This window comes from Mirounga angustirostris, unplaced genomic scaffold (genome assembly GCF_029215605.1).
Source record: "Mirounga angustirostris isolate CCGP_5_RB_7025 unplaced genomic scaffold, mMirAng1.0.hap1 SCAF_6, whole genome shotgun sequence".
NCBI lineage: Eukaryota > Metazoa > Chordata > Mammalia > Carnivora > Phocidae > Mirounga > Mirounga angustirostris.
In genome coordinates, this window is record NW_026991714.1 from 116,109,176 (window position 1) to 116,136,201 (window position 27,026).

The 27,026-nt window shown below is 37.9% G+C and overlaps 1 protein-coding gene across 8 annotated transcripts in view; it reads left to right on the plus strand.

Annotated features, from left to right (window-relative positions):
- Positions 1 to 27,026, plus strand: part of ZFAND4 (zinc finger AN1-type containing 4) — an 80,932-nt gene extending 53,906 nt beyond the window's left edge. For 3 of the 8 annotated variants that reach the window (XM_045878305.3, XM_064594960.1, XM_064594959.1), the window contains 4 exons: positions 15,135 to 16,310; positions 17,242 to 17,296; positions 24,473 to 24,590; positions 25,561 to 27,019. In XM_045878305.3, coding sequence (XP_045734261.1) covers positions 15,135 to 16,310; positions 17,242 to 17,296; positions 24,473 to 24,590; positions 25,561 to 25,696 — 1,485 coding nt within the window. In that variant the 3' untranslated portion in view covers positions 25,697 to 27,019. Of the gene's footprint in view, positions 1 to 15,134; positions 16,311 to 17,219; positions 17,297 to 24,472; positions 24,595 to 25,560 lie in introns of those variants that run through there. The other 5 variants (XM_064594957.1, XM_064594961.1, XR_010412504.1 and 2 more) reach the window with 5 other exon arrangements.

The window sequence follows — 27,026 nt, forward strand, 5'->3', positions numbered from 1 at the left end:
CGATAAATTTGAAAAGATTGAAATCATACAAAAAGCCTCTCTTATTATAATGGGATAAAGTTAGGAATCCATAACAGATATTTGGAAAGTCCAATATTTTGGAAATAACACAATTCTAAGTAGTCGATGGGTCGAATAAATCCATAGAAATTAAAAATCATTTTGCATGGAGCAAAAATATTCTGATAATGTGAATTACTTTTTTTAATATGAAATCATTCTTACATTCTTAGAATGAACCACTGTTGGTTGTGACGAATCTTCCTTTTTATATCTTTATGTTTCATTTGCTAACACTGTATTTAGGACTTTTATCAGGGAAATTGGTCTCTGATTTTTTCTAACATACAGCAAAATTGAAAGAATTTTAGAGTGAACACCCATTTATCTTATCACCTAGATTTTATAATTTTTTAAATTGTTTTTAGTTGTAAAATATACATAAAATTTAGTATCTTAATCATTTTTAAGTTTACATGTTGTTCAGTAATGTTAAGTACATTCATACTATTGCACAGTCTTTAGAACTTTTTCATCATGCAAAGTGAAACTCTGTACTCATTAAACAATTCCCTATTTCCCTGCTCCCCCTGCAGTTCCTGGCAACCACAATTCTGCTCTCTGTTTCTATAAACTTGACTCTCTAGATACCTTGTATAAAGTGGAATCATACAGTTTTGTTTTTTTGTTTTTGTTTTTGTTTTGTGGATGACTTACTTCGTTTAGCCATGTCCTCAGAATTCATCCATGTTATAGAATATGTCATAATTTCCATATTTTTAAGGTTGAGTAATATTCCATTTTGTGTGTGTGTGTGTGTATAACATTTTATTTACCCATGCATCTGTCGATGGAGACTCTACCTCTTGGCTGTTGTGAAGAATGCTGCTATCAACATGGGTATATAAATATCTCTTTGAGAGCAATCCTTTGGATATATACCCAGAATTTCAAGATCATATGGTAATTCTATTGTTAATTTTTTGAAGAATTGCCATATTGTTTTCTTTTTTTGTAAAGATTTTATTTATTTGACAGAGACACAGCAAGAGAGGGAACACAAGCAGGGGGAGTGGGAGAGGGGGAAGCAGGCTTCCTGCCGAGCAGGGAGCCCGATGCGGGGCTCGATCCCAGGACCCTGGGACCATGACCTGAGCCGAAGGCAGACGCTTAACGACTGAGCCATCCAGGCGCCCTGCCATGTTGTTTTCTACAGCAGTTGTATGTACCATCTTACAATCTACTGGTGATACACAAAGTTTCCAATTTTTCCACATCCTCACCAACACTTGCTATTTTGTTATTTTTTAAACAGTAGTCATCCTCATTGGTGTGAGGTGATATCTCACTGCAGGTTTGATTTGTATTTTTCTAAAGGTTAGTGATGTTGAGCATCTTTTCATGTGCTAGTTGACCACTTGTATATCTTCTTTAGAGAAATGTCTATTCAAGTCTTTGGCCCATTTTTGAATTCGGTTATTTTTTTTTGTTGTTGAGGTTTAAGAGTTCTTTAGAAATATATTCTGGATACTGAATTCTTAGGAGGTATGTGATTTGCAAATATTTTCTCCTATAGGTTGCCTTTTTACTCTGACAGTAGTGTCCTTTGATACACCAAAATTTCAAATTTCTATGTAGTCCATTTTATCTGTTTTTACTTTTGTTGCCCATACTTTTTTGATTTCGTATCCAAAAAATCATTGCCAAATCCAATGTCATGAAGCTTTTCCTTCTGTTTTCTCCTAAAAGTTTTATAATTTTAGGTCTTACATTTAGATCTTTGGTACATTTTAGGTTAATTTTTGTATGTGGTGTAAGGTAAGACTCCCAACTTCATTCTTTTGAATATGGATATCCAATTTTCCCTCTTCCACTTGTTGAAGAAACAGTCTTTTCCCCATTGGGTGGTCTTGATACTTTGTTGAAAATCATTTGACCACATATGTGAGGGTTTATTTCTGGGCTGTCTACTCTATTCCATTGGTCCATATGTCTGTCTTTATGCCAGTACCACACCTTTATTTTTTTATTGAAATATAATTGACATACAATATATCCTATTAATTTTAGGTGTACATCATAGTGATTCATTATTTTTATATATTATGAAATGATCCCCAGAATAAGTCTAGTTACCATCTGTCAATACACAAAGTTATTACAATATTATTAACTGTATTTCCTTTGCTGTACATTACATCACCATGACTTATTTCTTTTAGAACTAGAAGTTTGTGCCTCTTAATCCTCTTCATCTGTTTTGTCCCGCCCCCGACCCCTCATTCTGGTAACCAGCAGTTTGTTTCCTGTATCTATGAGTTTGTCTCCATTTGTTTTTGTTTGTTTTGTTTTTTTCATTCCATGTGTATGTGAAATCATATGGTATTTGTCTTTGTCTGACTTATTCCGCTTAACATAATACCTTCAAGGTCTATACGTGTTGTCGCAAATGACAAGATTTTATTCTTTTTTTTGGCTAATATTTCATTGTGTATATATACCACATCTTTATCCATCTATCAGTGGACACTTAGGTTTCTTCCATATCTTAGCTATTATAAATAATGTGACACTGAACATAGGAGCACACATAATCTCTTTCAATTGGTGTTTCTCTTTTCTTCAAGTCAATGCCCAGAAGTAGAATTTTGATATATTGTACGGTAATTCTGTTTTTAATTTTTTTTAAAGATTTTATTTTCTTGAAAGAGAACATGAGTGGAGGGAGGGAGGGGCAGAGGAAGAGGGAGAGAGAATCCTCAAACAGCCCCCCTGCTGAGTGTAGAACCCAATGGGGGGCTTGATTCTAGGACCCTGAGATCATGACCTGAGCCAAAATCAAGAGTCAGACACTTAACGACTGAGTTACACAGGCTCCCCTATTTTTAAGTTTTTGAGGAACCTCCATACTGTTTTCCAGAGTGGCTGTACCAACTGGCATTCCTACCAAATGTATGAGGGTTCCTTTTTCTCTGTATCCTTGCTAATACTTGTTGTTTTAATTTTTCTGGTAATAGCCAATTTGACAGATGTGAAGTGATAGCTCACTGTAGCTTGGATTTGCATTTCCCCAATAATTAGTGATATTGAACATCTTCTCATGTGCCTATTGGCCATCTGTATATCTTTGGAAAAATGTCTATTCAAGTCCTCTGCCTAAGTTTTAATCTGGTTGGTTGGTGGTTGTCCGATATTAAGTTGTGTAAGTTCTTTACATATTTTGGATATTAACCCCTTATCAGATATATGATTTGCAAATATCTTTCCCCATTCAGTAGGTTGCCATTTTGTTTTGTTGTTGCTTTCCTTCACTGTGCAAAAGTTTTTTTAGTTTGATGTAATCCCATTTGTTTACTTTAGCTTTTGTTGCCCTTGCCTAAGGAGACTGGCCCCCCAAAATATTACTAAGACCATCGTCAAAGAGCTTATTGGCTATGTTTTCTTCTAGGAGTTTTATAGTTTCAGGTCGTATATTCAAGTCTTTAATCCATATTGGATTTATTTATTTATTTTTAAAGATTTTATTTATTGTCAGAGAGAGAGAGAGAAAGAGAGAACACAAGCAGGGGGAGAAGCAGGCTCCTCACCCAGCAAGGAGCCCGGTGTGGGACTCGATCCCAGGACCCTGGGATCATGACTGAGCTGAAGGCAGACACTTAACTGACTGAGCCACCCAGGCATCCCCATTTTGAATTTATTTTTGTATATGGTAAAGGTACTGGTTTCTTTTCATTCTTTTGAGTACCACACTCTTTTGATTACTGTTGCTTTGAAATAAGTTTGAAATCAGGAGGTAAGAAACCTACAATTTTGTTCTTCTTTGTTAAGATTGTTTTGGCTGGGGGCGCCTGGTACAGGTGCCTGGTACAGGTACACCCCTTGCTGGTGTTCCCTCTGTCACTGTGTCTCTCTCTTTCGAATAAATAAATAAAATCTTTAAAAAAAAAAAATACCCATCACAAGGCTAGCCCATCCCCCCACCCTCCTCCCCTCTAAAACCCTCAGTTTGTTTCTCAGAGTCCATAGTCTCTCATGGTTCATCTCTCCCTCCGATTCCCCCCCCCTTCATATTTCCCTTCCTTCTCCTAATGTCCTCCATGCTATTCCTTATGTTCCACAAATAAGTGAAACCATATGATAACTGAACTTCTCTGCTTGACTTATTTCACTTAGCATAATCTCCTGCAGTCCCAACCATGTTGATGTAAAAGTTGGGTATTCATCCTTTCTGATGGCTGAGCAATATTCTATTGTATATATGGACCACATCTTCTTTATCCATTCATCTGTTGAAGGGCATCTTGGCTCTTTCCACAGTTTGGCTGTTGCGGACATTGCTGCTGTGAACATTGGGGTGCATATGGCCCTTCTTTTCACTATATCTGTATCTTTGGGGTAAATACCCAGTAGTGCAATTGCTAGGTCATAGGGTAGCTCTATTTTTTAATTTTTGAGGCACCTCTACACTGTTTTCCAAAGTGGCTGTACCAACTTGCATTCCCACCAACAGTGTAAGAGGGTTCCCCTCTCTCCACAACCTCTCCAACATTTGTTGTTTCTTGCCTTGTCAATTTTTGCCATTCTAACTGATTTTGATTTTGATTTCCCTGATGGCTAATGATGATGAACATTTTTTCATGTGTCTGTTAGCCATTTGTATGTCTTCTTTGGAGAAGTGTCTGTTCGTGTCTTCTGCCCATTTTTTCACTTGATTATTTGTTTTTTTGGGTGTTGAGTTTGAGAAGTTCTTTATAGATCTTGGATACCAGCCCTTTATCTGTAGTGTCATTTGCAAATATCTTCTCCTGTTCTGTGGGTTGCCTCTTTGTTTTGTTGACTGTTTCCTTTGCTGTGCAGAAGCTTTTTATCTTTTTTAAAAAAATTTTATTTATTTATTTGACACAGATAGAGACCTAGTGAGAGAGGGAACACAAGCAGGGAGAGTGGGAGAGGGAGAAGCAGGCCTCCCGCGGAGCAGGGAGCCCGATGCAGGGCTCGATCCCAGGATCCCAGGATCATGACCTGAGCTGAAGGCAGACGCTTAATGACTGAGCCACCCAGGCACCCCAGAAGCTTTTTATCTTGATGAAGTCCCAGAAGTTCATTTTTGCTTTTGTTTCACTAGCCTTTGGAGATGTATCTTGAAAGAAGTTGCTGTGGCCGATGTCACAGAGGTTACTGCCTATGTTCTCCTCTATGATTTTGATGAATTCCTGTCTCACATTGAGGTCTTTCATCCACTTTGAGTTTATCTTTGTGTATGGTGTTAGAGAATGGTCGAGTTTCATTCTTCTGTATATAGCTGTCCAATTTTCCCACTACCATTTATTGAAGAGACTCTGTTCCTTCCACTGCACTTTTTCCTGCTTTGGCGAAGATTATTTGACCATAGAGTTGAGGATCCATATCTGGGCTCTCTATTCTGTTCCATTGGTCTATATGTCTGTTTTTGTGCCAGTACCATACTGTCTTGGTGATCACAGCTTTGTAATATAGCTTGAAATCTGGCAACGTGATGCCCCCAGCTTTGTTTTTCAACATTTCCTTGGTGATTCGGGGTCTTTTCTGATCCATACAAATTTTAGGGTTGTTTGTTCCAGCACTTTGAAAAATGTCATTGGAATTTTGATTGGGATGGCACTGAAGGTATAGATTGCTGTGGGTAGCATAAACATTTTAACTATGTTTATTCTTCCGATCCACGAACATGGAATGTTTTTCCATTTTTTTGCATCATCTTCAATTTCTTTCATGAGTGTTCTTTAGTTCCTAGAGTATAGATCCTTTACCTCTTTGGTTAGGTTTATTCCGAGGTATCTTATGGTTTTTGGTTCTGTTGTAAATGGAATCGTTTCTCTAATTTCTCTTTCTACAGTTGCATTGTTAGTGTATAAGAAAGCAACTGATTTCTGTGCATTTTGTATCCTGCCACATTACTGAATTGCTGGATGAGTTCTAGTAATTTGGGGGTGGAGTCTTTTGGATTTTCCGCATAAAGTATCATGTCATCTGCGAAGAGAGAGTGAGCTTGACTTCTTCTTTGCCAGTTTGAATACCTTTGATTTCTTTTTGTTGTCTGATTGGTGTTGCTAGGACTTCTAGTACTATGTTGAACAACAGTGGCAAAAGTGGGCATCCTGGATGTGTTCCTGATCTTAGGGAAAAGGCTCTCAGCTTTTCCTCATTGAAGATGAAATTCACTGTGGGTTTTTCATAGATGGGTTTTATGAACTTGAGGAATGTTTGCTCTATTGCTATACTCTGACGAATTTTAATCAGGAAAGGATGCTGTATTTTGTCAAATGCTTTTTCTGCATCAATTGAGCGGACCATATGGTTCTTCTCTGTCCTCTTATTAATGTGTTCTATCACATTAGACTGTGGATTGAACAGTGCACTCTTTTTTTTTTGGGAGGTTTTTGATAACTGCGTCAACCTCGTTACTGGTTATTGGCCTATTCGGCTTGTCAGTTTCTTCCTGTTTCAGTCTTGGGAGTTTATAGATTTCCAGGAAGACATCCATTTCATCCAGGTTGCTCAGTTTATTGGCATATAGTTGTTGATAATAATTTCTAATAATTGTTTCTATTTCCTTGGTGTTAGTCGTGATCTCTCCCCTTTCATTCATAATTTTATTAATTTGGGTCCTTTCTCTTTTCTTTTGGATAAGACTGGCCAGTGGTTTATCGATCTTATTAATTCTTTCAAAGAACCAGCTTCTAGTTTCATTGATCTGATCTATTGTGTTTCTGGTTTCTAATTCATTGATCTCTGCTCTAATCTTAATTATTTCCCTTCTAATGCATGGCTTAGGCATCATTTGTTGCTTTTTCTCTAGTTCTTTAAGGTGTAGAGTTAGTTGGTGAATTCGGGATTTTTCTATTTTTTTGAGTGAGGCTTGGATGGCTATGTATTTCCCCCTTAGGACTGCCTTCGCAGTATCCCGTAGGTTTTGGACCAATGTGTTTTCATTCTTATTGGTTTCCGTGAATTGTTTAAGTTCTTCTTTGATTTCCTGGTTGACCCAAACATTCTTGAGCAGAGTGGTCTTTAGCTTCCAAGTGTTTGAATTTCTTCCAGATTTTTTCTTGTGATTGAGTTCCAGTTTTTTTTTTTTTTTTGAAAGATTTTATTTATTTATTTGAGACAGAGAGAATGAGAGACAGAGAGCATGAGAGGGAGGAGGGTCAGAGGGAGAAGCAGACTCCCTGCCGAGCAGGGAGCCCGATGCGGGACTCGATCCTGGGACTCCAGGATCATGACCTGAGCCAAAGGCAGTCGCTTAACCAACTGAGCCACCCAGGTGCCCTGAGTTCCAGTTTTAAAGCATTATGGTCTGAGAATATGCAGGGAATAATCTCAGTCTTTTGGTATCAGTTGAGACCTGATTTGTGACCCGGTATGTGATCTATTCTGGAGAAAGTTCCATGTGTGCTCAAGAAGAATGAGTATTCTGTTGTTTTAGGGTGGAATGTTCTGTATATATCTATGAGGTCCAGCTGGTCCAGTATGTCATTCAAAGCTCTTGTTTCCTTGTTGATTTTCTGCTTCGATGATCTGTCCATTGCTGAGAGTGGAGTATTGAGGTCTCCTACAATTAACGTATTGTTATCAATATGACTATTTTGGTTAACAGTTGGCCTATGTAGGTGGCTGCGCCCATGTTGGGGGCGTAGATATTTACAATTATTAGATATTCTTGTTGGATAGACCCTTTAAGAATGATATAGTGTCCTTCTGTGTCTCTAACTACAATCTTTAGTTTAAAATCTAATTTGATATAAGAATTGCTACCCCAGCTTTCTTTTGAGGTCCGCTGGCATGGAAGATGGATCTCCATCCCTTCACTTTCAGTCTGGATGTATCTTTATGTTCAAAATGAGTCTCTTGTAGGCAGCATATGGATGGGTCCTGTCTTTTTATCCAATCTGCAGTGCTGTGCCATTTAATGGGAGCGTTTAGGCCATTCACGTTGAGAGTGATTATTGAAAGATACGAATTTATTGTCATCATGTTGCCTGTGAAGACCTTGTTTTTATAGATTGTCCCTGTAAATTTCTGTTGTAGATCACTCTTGGGGTCTTTCTCCTTTTATAGAACCCCCCTTAATATTCTTGCAGGGTCGGCTTAGTGATCACACATTCTTTCAGTTTCTGCCTGTCTTGGAAGCTCGGCATCTCTCCATCCATTCTAAATTACAGCCTTGCTGGATAAAGTATTCTTGGCTGCATGTTCTTCTCATTTAGTACCCTGAATATGTCTTGCCAGCCCTTCCTGGCTTGCCAGGTCTCTGTGGATAGGTCTGACGTTGTTCTGATGTTCCTCCCTCTGTACGTAAGGAATCTCTTCCCCCTAACTGCCCTTAAGATGGTTTCCTTGGTTCTAAGATTTGCAAGTTTTACTATTACATGCCAGAGCATTGGCCTGTTTTCCTTGATCTTGGGAGGGGTCCTCTGTGCCTCTAGGACACGAATGTTTGTTTCATTCCCCAGATTAGGGAAGTTCTCAGCTACAATTTGCTCAAATATATCTTCTAGTCCTCTCTCTCTCCACTCTCTCTGGGATTCCAATAATTCTGACATTGGAACGTTTCATAGTGTCACTTATTTCTGTGATTCTATTCTCATGGATTCTGTATTGTTTTTCCCTGGCCTCCTCTTTTCCCGTTTTTCTATTAATTGGTCTTCCAGGTCACTAATTTGTTCTTCTGCCTTGCTTATCCTAACTGTTAGATTATCTAGATTAGATTGGATCTCATTGATAGCATTTTTAAGTTCTGCCAATTCAGCTTTCATTTCTGCCCTTAGAGATTCTATGTTGCCATTAATTGATTTCTCCATTCTAGCTATTGTCTTCACAATTGCTAGCCTGAATTCCATCTCTGACATCTTGGTTATATCTGAATCCATTTGTACATCTGAGGCATAAGTCATAGTCTCTGAGTCTTTCCTATTTTTGGGGTTCCTCCTCCTAGTCATTCTGTTGAGGAGTAGTTGAGGGAATGTATAGAATCCAAATTATTGACCACAACCCAAGCAAGATGCACCTATTTTATAGGGACCTTAGGGTTGCTGGCCTCTTCTTTTCCCAGCCTGTCTTCTTGGGGAGGGGCCTGCCACGCTGTCAGTCAGGCAACCCTGTTTGGGCAGAGTTGCCCTGCCCCCTGTGGCAGGGATGGGCTCAGTGAAAACCAGTTTTTTGGGGCTTTTCTTCTGGTGGCTTTTCCTGGTGGCTTTCCCTGTCTTTTCTGAGAGTCAGAGCAGAACAGAACATTTCCAACCCTCTGCCTCAGAGCAGAGAGATCGCAGTCTGTTCTTCAGTGAGCTCTCCAGGCCACACTCTCCATTTCTGTCTGTGCTGCTATAAACTGCAGTGTCCTGGGTTGTGCGCCCCTCCGCAGCGCTCCTAGGCCTTGCCTCCAGGTTGGGGCACATCTCTGCCCTTTGTGCTTCTAAAACCGCCAGCTGCCCCCAGTTGGCATGTGCTGCCCACCGCTCGGGTTTCAGTCTGGGGGGCTGCCCTAATGTCCTTTCCCCGCCACCACTGGTCTGTGAGTCTGTGCCCCGTCCCCGTCACTGGACGCTATCGCTCACATGCGGTGTAGGATCCCCACGGCCAGGTTCCCTCCCCCTTCTGTTTATCCTCCGATATCTGCCTGTGGAATCACGGCTCCCCGCTTTGGACCTCGAAACCAACTGCCTGCAATATTCTGTTTGTAGAGATCTAGATCTATCATCTTACATCTCAGGCTGATTTCGTGGGTGTTCAGAGTGGTCTGGTAGATATACAGCTCAATTCTGGGGACCAGTTGGAATAGGGTCCCTTACTCCTCATCTTTTCAAAATCCCCCTTTATATTACTTTTGACTCATGGCTTATTTAGAAGTGGCCTCCTTAGTTTCCAAACATGTGGAATATTTATACCTTTTTGTTATTGATTTGTAGTTTAATTTCACTGTGGTCAGAGAACATACTCTTAATGATTTCAAGCCTTTGGAATTAATTAAGGTTTGATTTGTGACAAAGCATATTGGTAAATGCTACTTGTCACTTGAAAAGGCTGTGTAATGAATCACTATATGTAATATTCTGTATGTATTAGTTAGATCAAGTTTATTGTGTTGTTCAGATCTTTTGTATCCTTTCTGATTTTTTTTGTAGGGGGTCTGTTTTCTGTCCATTTTTGAGAGAGTGTTTATTTAAAAAGTCTCCCTATTTTGTTACAGATTTGTGTTTCTCCTTTTAGAAGTTTATTTTTATTTTACATTTTTTAAAAAGATATTATTTATTTATTTGACAGAGAGACACAGTGAGAGAGGGAACACAAGTTGGGGAGAGGGAGAAGCAGACTTCCCACTGAGCAGGGAGCCTGATGTGGGGCTGATCCCAGGAACTCAGGATCATGACCTGAGCTGAAGGCAGACGCTTAACGACTGAGCCACCCAGGCACCCCTATTTTATATATTTTGAAATTGTCATTTGATCTAATACAGATTTGTGTGATATCTAAGGAATTGTAGTATCTGTCTTGTAGTTTAACATTTGTACTATTATAAAATGTTTTTCTTTATCTCTAGTAATGCACTTGTCCTAAAATCTACTTTGTCTACTATTAACATAGCTATGCTAGCTTTCTTTTGCTTTGTGTTTCTATTGTATATTCTTTCTATCCTTTTACTTTCAATCTCTTTATGTCCCTATATTTAGGATTTGTCTCTTCTAACTGGTATATTGTTGGCTTTATTATTTTATTTTATTTTTTAATTGAAATATAATTGACACACAATGTGTTATCTTTTAAATCTAAACTGACAAACTTAAGTCTTTTATTTTACTTAAATTTAGTGTAATTACTGATATATTTGGATTTTTATCATCTTTGTTTTCTGTTTAACCAGCTGTTTTATGTTGCTTTTTCTCTCCTTCTTGCCCTTTTTTGGATTAGTCTATTTTTCCCTTATTTGGTTTTTGTTTTGCATTACTTTGTTGGTTATGCATCCTTATGCTGGTTTTTCAGGCGATTACCCTGGAGATTATAATGTGCATCCTTAACTACTAAAGTCCAATAAAAATGATGTTTACCACTTTCCTGTTAATGAAAGAATTCTAGAACTCTAACCCCACTTATATATCCAAACATCTTTTGTGTCATTGTTGTCATACATTTTAATTTTATGAAATTTTTGAACCTCTCCAATTGTTTTATATTGCCAATATTTTTATATTTACCCACATATTAACCTTTCTGTTGCTCTTTATTCTTTTCTGCAATTATGTGCTTTCCTTCAGGGATTATTTTCCTTCTATCTGAATCATTTCTTTTAGTATTTCTTTTCATTTAGGGTTTCTAACAATGGATTCTTTCAGCATTCGTCAGAAAACCTATTTATTTTACCTTTTGTATTTTGAAAAATGTTCAGTCTTTCAGAAATGTTATAGGACTAGTACTAGTTATAGGACTAGTACTAGTAATGTTATAGGACTAGTACAGTGGACACCCATATACATGGGTGTCCACTGTACCTTGACTCACCAATTAACATTTTTACATGTTTGCTTTCTCTCCTTGTTTTTTCACCTGATCCGTTTGGGAGTTAGTTGCAGATATCATTTACCTCTAAATACTTCATTTTGCATTTACCTCTTAAGAACAAGGGTCTTCTCCTGCATAACCACAATTCAGTTATCATACACATGATTTATCATTGATACACATTCTGTCAGCTATATTCATATTTCTCTATGTCCCAGTAATGTACTTGATTTTATTTTGTTTTGATTTTTGCTATTTTCAATCTGGGATCCAATCAAGAATCATGCATTGCATCTAGTTGTAATGTTTTCTTGGTCTCCTTTTATACAGAACTGTTTCTAGCTATGAAAGTCTAGATGGCATCTTCTTCCATTATGAGGCTAGTTCATCTACATTGAAAATCTGTTGTTTAGTGTAGCCACCTTCATTAAATATTCTAGTTAGATCTTCTGGAGAACTGGCTGCAGCTTTTACATCACCACTGTGGCTTCACCTTGCACTTTTATGTTATGGAGACAGCTTCTTCTTTAAACCTCTGCTAATTTCAGACTTTTCTTCTGCAGCTTCCTTACCTCTCAACCATCATAGAATTGAAGAGAGTTAGGGCCTTGCTCTGGATTAGGCTTTGGCTTAAGGGAATGTTGTGGCTGGTTTGATCTTCCATCCAGACTACTAAAGCTTTCTCCCGTTTCTACAATAAGGCTGTTTCACTTTTCTTATCATTTGTGAGTTCACTGGAATAGCACTTTTCATTTCCTTTAAGAACTTTTTCTTTACATTTACAACCTGGCTATTTGGTGCAAGAGGTCTAGCTTTCAGCCCGTTTCAGCTTTTGACATACCTTCATCCTTAAGCTTAATCATTTCTAGCTTTTGATTCAAAGTGAGAGATGCACGACTATTTCTTTCACTTGAACACTTAAAGGCTATTGTAGGTCCAATTTCAGTATTGTTGTTTCTCAGGGAATAGGGAGGCCCAAGGAGAGGAAGAGAGTCGGGGGGATGGTCTGTTGGTGGAGCAGTCAGAACACATACAACATTTATCAATAAAGTTTGCCATCTTATATGGGTGGGGTTCATGACACCCTAAAACAATTACAGTAACATCCAAGATCACTGACCACATATCACCATAGTAAATATAATAACGAAAAAGTTTGAAATATCGTGAGAATCCTCAAAATGTGACGCAGAGACATAAAGTGAGCAAATGCTGTTGGAAAAATGGCTTTGATAGACTTCCTTGATGCAGGGTTGCCACAAACCTTCAATTTGTAAAGAATACAGTATCTGTGAAGTTCATTAAAGCCAGGTATAATAAAATGAGGTATGCCTATAATTTTTATTTAACCAAAGGAATATTAACAGTTGTGTGTAGACAAAAGTGAGGATTTTGTATGGGAAAGTAAGTTTCTTATTTCAAGAGCACCTTCTTTTCTTGGTATAGTGAAATGCAGTTTTTTAAATCAATAATACTCTTTCATTGGAAGGTTGGGTTGTTGTGTTTTCTGATTTGGTGACTCCCTTTTGTGTCAGTGGATCCTTACTTTTATTTTCTTGCTGCCTTCTTTACCTTCACTATCAAGTCTCAATGGAGAACTTTCAGTTCACCCCTTCTTCCCCCAGAAGTCGTGTCTTCTTGAAGCTATCTCCTTAGGTCCTGAACAGTTTCAAGTCACTTGCTTTTGGTTTCCTAGTAGCTTGTGTTTTAATATCCTAGATCTTGGGATGCCTGGGTGGCTCAGTTGGTTAAGCATCTGCCTTTGGCTCAGGTCATGATCCCAGGGTCCTGGGATCGAGTCCCATGTTGGACTCCTTGCTCAACAGGGAGCCTGCTTTCCCTCTGCCTGCTGCTCCCCCTGTTTGTGCTCTCTCTGTCTCTCTGACAAATAAATAAATCTTAATATCCTAGATCTTAAACCTCTTTTCAGTATTTTCATAATCAAGTGGGATTTTCTCCTTTACGGGTTTATCTTTGTTCCATCAGCCCTTGATTATCCACACCTTTCTTTTTCTTCCTTTCTTCTTTTCCTTCCTCTTGCCCTCTCTTTCCCTCCCTCTTTTCTCCCTTCCTCCCTCCCTTCTGTCTTACTCCCTTCCTTCCTTCCTCTCTGGCTCAACACTTTTTCTTGTCTCTCACCACAGGCATAAGCTTTGCAGATGAGTCTCCTAGATTTGAGTATTTTTCTCCTTGTAGGTAACTTGAAGTTAATTTTATCTGTCCCCTGGTTTTGATGAAGGCATGAGTTATGGGTCATTTTATTTGCTTATTTGCTTGTTGATTTGTATGGTTTTTTGGAGGATACATGGAGAAATTCAGATTTAGGCAACCACTGTTAAGCTCTATGGCCCAGAAGTCATCACCTCCATTTTTGAAGAATACTTTTGTTGAGTAGAGAATTGCAGTTTGACATGACAGTGGCCCTAGGATAAAAGCAGCTACAGGAGCCAGCATATCTTTCCAAGGTTCTTTCTTTGCAGTTTTAGCTCCTCTACTTCTTGCCTCAACTGGTGTCCACTAAATTATCTGGCTTTTCTTATATTTCTAGGTTGGGAGTGTTGTTTAGGTCATCAGGTGTTCCATCCCATCCTGATGCACATTTCAGCCAATATCTTGAGGCTTCATATCCTTAATTTTTAAATTTATCCATGACATCATGAATTGTCATAATACTTTTATTAAAACTTCGTGTATTAAGGACCCCTAGACCACTCCCCAATTTGATGATTTGCTAGGAAGACTCACAGTACCAGCATATAGTTGCATTCATGGCTAAGATTTATTGCAGCAAAAATGGTATGAAGTAAAATCATCAAAGGGAAAAGGCTCATGGCTCAAGTCCAGAGGAAACCAAGCACAAGCTTCCCAGAATCCTTTCCCAGAAGAGTCTCATGGACATGCTTTATTCCTCTATCAATGAGTTGTGTCAGCACAACTATGGAATATTGTCTACCAGGGAAGTGTTTTAGAGACTCTGTGCCCAGGGGTTTTATCAGGGGCTGTTGATGTAGACACCCTCTGCCTAGCATGTACCAAAATTCCGGACTCCCAGAAGGAAAGCTGGTATTTAGCATAAACCATATTGCTTATACAAACAGATTAGGCACTTTTCAGTTAGGGTGGTTGGAACCCTCTTGAAATACAAGTTCCCAGAAGCTAGCCAAGGGCCAACCTTGCAAGCAGGCCTTTGCAAGGATAGCAGTTTAGGCCTGTTAACTCTTTTCTGTAGTACCTATGTAGTCAACATTTACTCATCTTACTAGGAAAAATTGCTGGCGATCTAAAATAGGTCGGCAATATCATATCTCCTATAATCAGTGAGTTTTCTTCTCAGCAAAACTCTGACAAATAATCAGTAGTGAGGAAGATAAATAAAACAAAATTTATCTTCTTTAACATTCTCAGGAAATCATCCTCAATGGAGAAAGAGAGCAAAATTCTTCTCAGTCATAAGCTTAAGATTTTAATCTTTTAAGATATTTTTAATTGAGGTTATCAAAATGCCAATGTTGCAGTAAATAACATTTTCTTCCTTCGTTAATTTTTGTTAATAGGTAGACAAAATGACTGTGAGAAATTATGTATTCACTCTTTTTTTTTAGCCTAAGAAAGCTGTCAAGGTAAAACCTCGTCCACCTACAGCTCCTCGACCTTCTAGTAGTTCTACGGCAGCTGCTCGCCACAGATTGTTAAGGGTTCTCCCCCACATTGGGCAGTCATGTTTACCTTCTCCTGATAATGCATATCTACCTGAAACTTCCAGCAATGCAGTTTCAAGTTTGGCAACTCTGCCCCCTGCTGATAGACCCGTGTCATCTATCACTAGCGATTTTCTTAAGGAAGATTATAACTGGGAGAGTAACACACTGTCTCATTCCAATAGTAGCATCAAACTACCACCTCAGATACCCCATATGGAGTTGGAAAATGACAAAGAGCTTGCTGATTCTGTTCTCCATCTTGGATCATCCCTGCCTAGGCGGACAAAACACTTTTCAGGAAATTTGTCATCTAATAATGAAGATGACACTGTTTTATTTTCAACTTCGGAAGAATGTGTAACTGAAGAGTCACTTCTACCTGAAGTGGGTTCATTTGCTACATTTACAGAAGGAAACACTGATGAACAGAGCAGTGGCTTAGAAGTCACACCGAAGGTAAATTCAGAGTTCTTACTCACTAATGATGACAAAGGGTTGAAAGCTGCAGAGCAGCATCTTAAACATGTTGCAAGAATGTTGAATGGTGAATCGGTAGAAACTACAGTTCTCAACCACCGTGAATTAAGTCCTCACAAGAATAGACTCCTGTCACCTCTTCGCTGTTCTACACCAGTGTCGCTCCATAATTCTCTGGTGAAATCACAGAGGCAGTCCAAATGTTTTGAGTCTGGGAATTTCCAGTCTCCTGCATCACAAAATGTGCTTCGGTCATTGGATGTTCGAAATATAACTGATTCTTCTTTCTCTAGGACTACTCGCTTTCGAGCTGTTAAAGTTGATTCACCCGGGAAAAGATCTGATATTATTTCTAAAGTTGAGGCTCGGGATATTACAGAAATGGCTAACAAGGCTTCCAAAGAGCCTGTTGGTTGTGTAAATAATATAGGTTTTCTTGCTTCGCTGGCCCGGAGTGCAAGCAGAGATAGCTTACAGAGCACACATGGAGCAGGCAGGCTTCGGACCTCTGGAATTGGGCTGTCTACAAGCCTCCAGCATTTTCAGGAGGAAAATCTTAGGAAAAATTCTCCCCAGTTAGAACCTACAGATTTTTTTCTAGTAAGTATTTGCCTTTCAGTATGCTCTACTAGTTATCCTTAGAGTCATTCAACATATTTAAAATTTGTTTTTTTGTTTACATAAGTAAGGAGGCCTAAGGTTGAATTCTTTTCATAAGTTTCTCATAAAATGTTTATCTAGTTTGTAGAAAATATTTTTGACAGTTGAATTTTAAATAACGTTTTAGTCCTAAATTGAGAACTGTAATTTGAAAATAATTTTGTGCAAACAATTTATGACATATTTTTAATGCTGAATATATATTTTTAAAGATTTTATTTATTTGACAGAGAGACACAGCCAGAGAGGGAACACAAGCAGGGGGAGTGGGAGAGGGAGAAGCAGGCCTCCCGCGGAGCAGGGAGCCTGATGTGGGGCTCGATCCCAGGACCCTGGGATCATGACCTGAGCCAAAGGCAGACACTTAACGACTGAGCCACCCAGGCACCCCTAATGCTGAATATTTTTATCAATTTTTCCCAAATAAGAACTTTTATTTATGCCATAAAATTTCATTCTCTTAAGGAAAAATAATAAGTAAAATATTGCTGGATGTGAGAAACAGATTCCAAGTTAATTTAATTAAAAATTTAATTAAATGAAAGCCCAACAGCATTTCCATAATAAAATACAACCATAATAGTTTCTTAACTATAGGGAACAAACTGAGGGTTGCTGGAGGGGGAGATGGATTGGGGGATGGGGTAATTGAGTGATGGGCATTAAGAAGGGCACTTGATGTAATGAGCACTGGGTGTTATATGTAACTGATGAATCACTAAATTCTACCCCTGAAACTAATAATACACTATATGTTAACTAACTTGAATTTAAATAAAATATTAAAAAATACAAGTATTTCATGTTTAGTGATCTTTTCTTCTGTTCTTCATTAACTTACCTCTGTAGATGTTTTGTGTTTTAATTATAGTCTGCCCGTGGTATTGGAATGATTGGAAATAACACAGCAGCAGGGAGAAGAGTAGGTAAGCTGCCAATAATTTTGAAAATATAAGCCTAACAATCATTTCGTTATGCATACTGTATTTTCAGAGAGAAAAGAAGAACATTCTTTGTGGTATGTATGGAGTAAATTCTCCCTAAACTTTGTTCCACTTAGAAAATGATTATGAGAACTGACTGTAGGACATATTTGAAGAATAAAACTAAAATTGAAATTAAGGTCTCTGTTGTCTTGGGAAAAGATATGGTCTATGTAAAAAGATAAGAAGAATGAAGAATTAACATGTAATTCCCAATCCTCTCAGTCACTGGCCACTCTACAGCCAAGCTGGGCTGCTGGGTGGGTTTTGTGAAAGTATCCTAGAGAGGTGTTTCTTAATATCATGATCCAGTATCAAGGATGGTAGTAAGAGCTCCTTTTGATGAACCAATTATTTCTGGATAAAAGGAAAGGACTGTCCTTGAACCAGCCCTTTCCAAAGCTCAGTAGCAAAAGTGGCTATAACATTAGCACTCCCTTCTTCCAGGAACACCTTAAAAGTGCACTGGCCAGTCCTTATTTCCAGGGCAGCCGTTATTATCTCTTCTTTTGTGGTTTAATACCCAGACTAGGGATGGGAACTCATTACCAAAGATGTACCACCTTTGTAGCCCCGGAGTTCTCAAGGATACTTTATAAAAGTATATAAAACGGATGTGACAACCAATATAATGTATATTATGGTTATCACATGAGTTTTATGCCTTTAAAGAGATACTTAGGGTTTATTTTTCACTGCTATGTAAGGCCCAAAGTTTTAAAGTCTTAATATATCTACTTTTTTTCAGTTTTGAATTGTGGTAAAATATACATAACATAAAATTTACTGTCTTAACCATTTTTTTAAAAAGATTTTATTTATTTATTCATGAGAGATAGAGAGAGAGAGGCAGAAGGAGAAGCAGGCTTCCCATGGAGCAGGGAGCCCAATGCGGGACTTGATCCCAGGACCCTGGAATCATGACCTGAGCTGAAGGCAGACACCCAACCATCTGAGCCACCCAGGCACCCCTGTCTTAACCATTTTTAAGCATATAACTCAGTGGCATTAAGTACATTCACATTGTTGGACGGTCCATCTCCAGAACTCTTTTTATCTTGAAAAACTTGAAACTCTGTATCCATTAAACCCTAACTCCTCATTCACCTGCCTCACCCCAGCCTCTAGTAGCCACCATTCTACTTTCTGTCTCAGTAATTTTAAATACTCTAAGTATCTCATATAAGTGGAATCATACAGCATTTGTCTTTTTCTGTCTGGCTTAATTCATTTAGCAAGGTTCATCTATGTTGTAGCATATGTTAGAATTTCCATACATTTTAAGGCCGAATAATTTCCATTGTGTGTATATTCAGCATCTTGCTTATCCATGTATCTCTGGATGGAGACCTGTGCTGTTTCCACATTTTAGCTCTTATGAATAAGGCTGTTAGGAACATGGATGTCCAAATATGTCCTTTTAATTCTTTTGAGTATGTACTCAAAAGTGGAATTGCTGGCTCATATGGTAATTCTATTTTTAAATTTTTAGGAACTGCCATACAATTTTCCATAGTGGCTGCACTATTTTACGTTACCGCCAACAGTGTGCAAAATTTCCAGTTTCTCCACGTTCTTACCAACACTTGTTATCTTCTGGGTTTTTGTTTATTTGTTTGTGTGTTTTTTTGATAATGGACATTCTAACAGGTATGAGGTAGTATCTCTTTGTGGTTTTGGTTTTCATTTCCCTGATGATTAGTGATGTTGGGTATATTTTTATGCGCTTAGCTATTTGTCCGTCTTTGGAGGAATGTCTGTTCAAATATTTTGCCCATTTTTAAATTGGGTTGTTTTGGGGTTTTTTGTTGTTGTTGAGTTTTAGATATTCTCCATATATTCTGGATACCGATCCCTTATCAGGTATATGATTGGCAAATATTTTCTTCCATTCTATAGGTTGCCATTTTACTTTATTGACAGTGTCTTTTTTTTTTTTTAAGATTTTATTTATTTATTTGAGAGAAAGGGCATGAGCAGGGTGAGGGGCTGAGGGAGAAGGAGAAGCAGACTCCCTACTGAGCAGGGAGCCCGACGTGGGGCTTGATCCTGGGATCCAGGGATCATGACCTGAGCCGAAGGCAGACGCTCAACCGACTGAGCCACCCAGGCACCCCTGACAGTGTCTTTGATGGACAATAGTTTTTAATTTTCATGAAGTCCAGTTTGTCTGTTTTTTTCCTTTGGTGCCTGTGACTTTGGTGTTGTGTCCAATAACTCATTGACAAATTAGGGGTGTCTGGGTGGCTCAGTCAGTTAAACATCTGCCTTTGGCTCAGGTCATGATCCCAGGGTCCTGGGACCAAGCCCCACGCCTGGCTCCCTGCTCAGCGGGGAGCCTGCTTCTCCCTCTCCCTCTGCCTGCCACTTGCCCTGCTTGTGTGCGCACGCTCTCTCTCTGCCCCCTCCTTTGTCAAATAAATAAAATCTAAAAAAATAAAAATAAAAAATAAATCGTTGCCAAATCCACTGTCATGAAGCTTTCCCCCTATATTTTCTAGGAGTTTTATAGTTTTAGGTCTTATAGGTCGGTCTTTGATACATTTTGAATTAATTTTTTTAATGTATATATTTTTGTATATGGTGTAAAGTAAGGGTCCAACTTTATTCTTTCTCATGTGTATATCCTGTTTTTCCAGTGCCACTCATTAAAAAGACCGTCCTTTCCCCATGAATGGCCATGGGCACCCTTGTCAAAAATCATTTGACACTGTATGTAAAGGTTTCTTTCTGGGTTCTTTATTGCCTTTCTTTATGCCAGTACCACACTGTTACTATAATATATCTGTGTTTAACTCTAATTTGGCCTTTGGTGCTTTTTCACTTCTCTTCTCACTCTTCCTCTGAAATTCCTGTTGCTGAGGTCACCAAAGATGTCCACAGTTTCAAATCCAGTGGATACTTTTGTATCCTTATCTTGTTTGATTGTTGTGGCCTTCCATCTTGAAATAGTTTCTTTCTTTTCCTTTGTTTCTCTTTTTTTCATTTCTTCTTCTTCTTTTTTATTATGAGCTATCATATTGTTGTAGATTTTTGTTTTGTTTCATTTTCTTAAACCTGAGTTTCTTTTTTAACTTGTTTTACCATCCCTCGCTTGTCCCCAGGTATACACTCTTTTTGTTGATTTCATTTAAGTCAAGCCATCAGCTGCTACCTGCAGTGATCATCACCTGAACTAGAGCTGTGTAACTTGCTGCCATTTCCTTTCAGTAATACCTGTATCATTCTGAATTTCCTTGAGTCTGTGAGAGTTTTGGTATAAGTTTTATTTAATTGATTTGCTAAGTTCTTCCATTGGTTTTCTTTGCTTTTAACTTACAGGGTCTCCCTTGGAAATCTTATCCATCGTTTAGTCATCATTTTTAGGCAGAGATTACCAAACTTGCATCCAGAACACTACTCTTATTACTTTGTTGGCTGTCTTTTCTGTTGGGTAAATTTTTTTTTTAAAGATTTTATTTATTTATTTGAGAGAGAGAGAGTGAGAGAGAGAGCACAAGAGGGGGTAGGGTTAGAGGGAGAAGCAGACTCCCCGCCGAGCAGGGAGCCCGATGTGGGACTTGATCCCGGGATTCCGGGATCATGACCTGAGCTGAAGGCAGTCGCTTAACCAACTGAGCCACCCAGGCACCCTCTGTTGGGTAAATTTTTATAGATCATTGTCTTAGATCAATTATTAGACTAGGGAATGCCAAACAAGTGAGTTATTCCAAATAACTTTAATCTTGTTTTGAAAAGCAACTTTTCACATTGGAATTATTTTATTGACTTTTCTTTATTCATATGTCCAATGCACATTTGAGAAAAGGCTTCAGAGAAGAATTGATAATTGATGATATGTTCTTACAAGATGAATAGAGTTTTACTAGGTTGACAAGGTGGAATAGAGCATTTTAGAAGAGACTGCACCTGTGAGTGGGGTCTGCTGCTTCACTGAGAATGGGTATGATGTGATAAATGACAGAAAATGACTCTGGAAGTTAGAAAGATATCATATTGGACATATAAGACCCTGAATGCCAGTGTAAAGAATAGTAGGAAACATGTATACTCGTGATGGGTCCTATCATGAAGTAGATGACTTATAAATGGTTTTATTTAAGAGGTTTATTTAAAAAGTTTATTTATATAAAAGAATAGATGTGTATATGGAAACCACTTTCATAGGAGAAGTCTGCGTTTGTGTCATTACCATGTTGTATGTTTCTGCACATTCACAAGAGTTCTTGAATGAAAAAGTTTGGGAAACCTTAAGTGAGGCAATTTCAAGGAAAGAAAAAAAAATGAAAATATGACTACACTGAACTAAATTATTATCAACAGGTTATTCCATTGGGGAAGAATATTCTAAACCTGAATTTCAAAGATAATTGCAATTAATGAGTTTCCAGAGGATATCTGGTACTATATATACCTTTCCTGTGTGTCCTTTGCAAATGCTTATCTTATTTTCATTTTTTAAGAAGTGGAAAGTACCCCATCACCTTGTTCTTGATAACTCTAAGTGCACTTGAAGAAGAAAATGCTTATTAACTGAGTTAGCACTCGGGCACCACTGGGAGTCATTCACTTAGTTTTCAGTTTTGTTTCTACCATTAGGAGTCATTTAGTTAGTTTCCAATTTTGTGTACAGTTTTAGGCAAGATCTAGGAAAGTATTTCAGACTGGTAATAAAGCTGACAATGTTACTGGGTTTGTATATCCAGCACCCAATCTGGGTGGCAAAACGTACAGCACCAATTCTTTGTAATTCCAATTTTTTGAACCCTTGAAGGATTTTCAGAGACTTTTAGCTGCCATATAAACATTAAGCCCAGGCCTCCCAAACCTTTTTCAGTAGTGAATAGGTACCAGTACCACTGAGACTCTACCACTTTTCTTTTCATTCTTTTCCCCTTGTTTTTGTTTTCTTTGTTTGCCTCTTGCTTCTTGGCCTTTTAGTGCCACCAAGCACAGTGTGCTTGTGCTGTTATTGTAACAACTATGGGCAGTGACTTGGAGCCTCTCTGCTTGAGTCAGGTTTGTTGGAATTTTGCTCAGTTCTAAGAGTATTTCACTTAGTAATTAAAGAAATTGATTTAATTATTTCTTTTTCTATTTATTTATTATTTTTAAAAGATTTCATTCATTTATTTGACAGAGAGAGACACAGCGAGAGAGGGAACACAAGCAGGGGGAGTGGGAGAGGGAGAAGCAGCCCGATGCAGGGCTCGATCCCAGAACCCTGGGATCATGACTCAAGCCGAAGGCAGATGTTTAATGACTGAGCCACCCAGGCGCCCCTATTTATTTATTTTTAAAGATTTTATTTATTTATTTTGGAGAAAGCGAGAGCACGAGCGGGGGTGGGGGAAGAAGGGAAGGGAGAAAGAAAAAATCTGAAGCAGACTCCACAGTGAGCAGGGAGCCCGACGCGGGGCTTAATCCCAGGACCCTGAGATCATGACCTGAGTCAAAGGCAGACGCTTAACCAACTGAGCCACCCAGGCAACCTGATTTAATTATTTCTTATGTAATAACAGCTGTTTTTTTTATTATGTTCAATTAGCCAACATATAATACATCATTAGTTTTTGATGTAGTGTTCAGTGGTTCATTAGTTGCTTATAACACCCAGTGCCCATCACCACACGTGCCCTCCTTAATACCCATCACCCTGTTACTCTGTACCCCCAACCCCCTCCCATCTGTAATCCTCAGTTTGTTTCCCGGAGTCCAGAGTCTCTTGTGGTTTATCTCCCTCTCTGATTTCTTCCCATTCAGTTTTCCCTCCCTTCCCCTGTGGTCTTCCGCACTATTCCTTATGTTTCACATATGAGTGAAACCATATGATTATTGTCTTTCTCTGCTTGACTTATTTCACTTAGCATAAAACCCTTCAGTTCCATCCATTTTGATGCAAATGGTTTTTTTAAGATAAAAAACCAAGTTGTTACAATAGTACAAAATTTAGTAAATATTTTTTGGAAAGGTAGTAGTACTGTGAGATTGAGCAGTGCACCATATTAGTCACTATTGATGACGGGATATTTTATGTAATTAATAACATTTAAAATTTTCAGAATGCTTTTTACATGTGAGAACTGAGTTGACCTTAAAACACTTAGAAACCTACGGGAAAAAAATATATGTTATGTTGTCTTAAAAATGAATAAATTAAAGTTTTGAAAGAATAAATAGGGGTGCCTGGATGGTTCAGGTGGTTAAGTGTCTGCTTTCGGCTCAAGTCGTGATCTCCAGGTTCTGGGATCAAGCCCCATGTCAGCCTCTCAGCTCAGCAGGGAGTCTGCTTCTCCCTCTCCCTCTGCCTCTCTGTCTGCTTGTGCTCTATCTCTCTCTCTCTCAAATGAATAAATAAAATCTTAAAAAAAAAGAAAGAATAAATAACTTGCTTGTGGTTTGATGAATATAATTTCAGTGGTGTAATCAGGACTAAAAGACCAGTTTCATGATACTCTGGTGCTTCTTCTTGATGTAAAAGTATTCTTTTATTTTCCCTATTGGGTGTTTGTGTTATATATTACATTGTTTTCTCTCAGAGGCCTCATAAAAATTATTTTGATCCAGAAATTTTTTTTGATTCCCTGTCGAAGTTTGATGTACTTTACAATTACGGATTGCCTTTGGAAGTAATCAGAAAAGTGCCAGTGTGTACAGAAGTCCTGAAAACAATAAGTCTCAGTCAGTAGAAACTTACTGCATCTTTAAAAATACAACAGTTCTGCATCTTCACTTGTAGATTCTGTAGATAATTTTGGATATAAAAATAGCACAAATTAATTTTTTAAACTTTTTTTTTTTAAAGATTTTATTTATTTATTTGAGACAGAGAGAATGAGAGAGACAGAGAGCACATGAGAGGTGGGAGGGTCAGAGGGAGAAGCAGGCTCCCTGCTGAGCAGGGAGCCCGATGCGGGACTCGATCCAGGGACTCCAGGATCATGACCTGAGCCGAAGGCAGTCGCTTAACCAACTGAGCCACCCAGGCGCCCAGCACAAATTAATTTTTTATGGCAAGGAAGTTTCCTGTGACAGGGATGTGTTTTATATTTTGCTTAATACTATTTCACATTTAAAATGCTGTGCCTGTATTAACCAAAGTATTCTTTCTTTAAATAGGAGAATGTACTCATCACCTCCCACCTGTGAAAGCCCCTATTCAAACAAAGAAGAAAGCAACAAAGCATTGTTTCCTTTGTGGGAAGAAAACTGGACTGGCTACTAGCTACGAATGCAGGCAGGTTGGCTGGCTGGAAAAGCTGAGATGCTTTCTTTGTGGTGACCCAGCATGGGGATACAGTGTAACACATTCTTTAAATTGGCTATTCATAACATCATTAAGATGATGTTCAAATAGCAGCCCTCAGTTGAGTTCCTAATTGGTTAAAGTGAAGAGTAAGTAGACAGCTCCTGAGTTTATAAATCATGAGATCCTCTCCTGTCCTTCAAGTTAGGAGATTTAAATCAATGGGAGAATGTACTTTCTTTGTCTTATGATAGATATGCTTGGTTTTTGTTTGAATACAAATTAGAAGAACCCCTCCTCCAAGATTCTGTTTTAAATTGGACAGAAAAGGGACTAAATTTAAAGTTATTGTAATTTAACTATTATATGGTACAGTTTTATTTGAAAATGGATGAATAGTATATTCACAAAAAATAATGAATTTTCTCATAATTATTTCTTTCATTAGCATTGATTAATATGTTCTGAGGATGGTATCTGCCCTTAGTTTGAGTGCAGGCATTAAAATTAACTGCTGCTTCTTAGAGTATGTTTTATTCAAATAGAAACAGCTCATCTTGTTTGGTAGAAATATTTTAAAAGCCCTTTCATAATTAGGTTTTATGTGATTTTTTTTTTGAGACTGAATTTCTCACAAATTCAGTTCTCCCAGGTTTACTGGTTATAAGAGAAATGATAGACATATTTATCAGCTTTTGCAATTTTACTGCTTCATAAAGATCTGTATCCTGTTTCATTCAATAATAGATTCTTTATTATAAACTCTCATATTCATGGATAGTTAACTTTTTCTTTTTGGGGTACTTGTGCTGGTTTATGAGCACAAGGGAAATGTCTATGCTGAAAATTGGTAAGAGAACCAGAGGGCTCCTGTTGGATACCCGAAGTCCAGATCTGATCTTCCAAAGAGATGAGCCTCTATAGAAATGTGACATTCACATGAACTTTTTTTGTGCTTTAGATGTGGAAACAACTTCTGTGCATCTCATCGCTATGCAGAAACTCACGGCTGCACCTATGATTACAAGAATGCAGGGAGGAGATACTTACAGGAGGCAAATCCAGTGGTTAACGCACCCAAACTTCCAAAAATCTAGCTCTTGCTCTGCACCTAGGAATTGTATTACAGTGACAGAAGAAATATTGTTCAGACTGCATTATTTTTGTTCGACTCCAAAAGATTTGCCAAATGACAAAAGCATACAATGCATACTGTTGGAGAAAGAATACTACTGTATTTGACATCTTTATCCTTTGGTGAATCAAAAGTTTTAAAAGTAGTTTTAAAAACTTTATAATGATTTAGCTTTGTTATTGCATGTCTTGTGTTAACTATTTTATATTTGATATTGCAATTTAATAGGCAAGTCTTCAAAAGATGCACTTTAGGAAGTTATCACTGACTATGTAACCAGCTTCCACATTGCACAGAAATGTGCCGCCATGCAATGGCTCTACTCAAATCCACCACTTTTTTGAGGGGTGTGGGGGGTGGGGATTTGTTTTTTTTTTTTAAATGTGTGAAAATTTATTGAGTTTACTAGCAAGTTCCTTTTTATTTCAAGCTGCTTTTTATAAAAAAGAACATTTTGTTTCCCAGTGTGATTTTAACACATATCTATTTCTTCCATATTCAGATTGGCATTCAGATGTATATCCATTCTATAAAACACATCATGTTAATCATACTATATATTTCTTAAAATACTATTTTTTGAATGGTAGTTTTACAATAGAAGGGGTCTCAGTTGTTGCCATTAAATACGGAATCCAACTTTTCACTTTTTGAAAAATGGCTGCATTTAAAACAAAATCTCACAACTTGGTTTGTTTTTCTTATGAGTTGAGTGCTATTACCAGGAGAAATTGAAATAAATATTCATTTTCATTATGAGTTTGATTATTTGATTATTTACAATAATTTTTCTTTTATAATTTTTAAAAATTTTCTAATTTAAACTCAATTTAATTAACATATACTATATTGTTAGTTTCAGAGGTAGAATTTAGTGATTCATCAGGTGCATATAACACCTAGTGCTCATCACATCACGTGTCCTCCTTAATGCCCATCACCCAATTACCCATTCCCCCACCGACCTCCCCTCCAGCAACTCTCAGTTTGTTTCCTATAGTTAAGCGTCTCTTATGGTTTGCCTCCCTGTCTTTATCTTATTTTATTTTTCCTTCCCTTCCCCTATGTTCATCTGTTTTGTTTCTTAAATTCCACAAATGAGTGAAATCATATATTTGTCTTTCTCTGACTTATTTTGCTTGGGATAATACCCTCAACCATTTCATTAAATAAATCAGTAATTTATTCTACTTGGAAAAAATGACTATCTGTATAAAGGTATTCTTTTAGGGTATAAGGGCCCTGTTCCTCAGATAACCAATATAACCAATATAAGCTTTTGGGAGTTCACT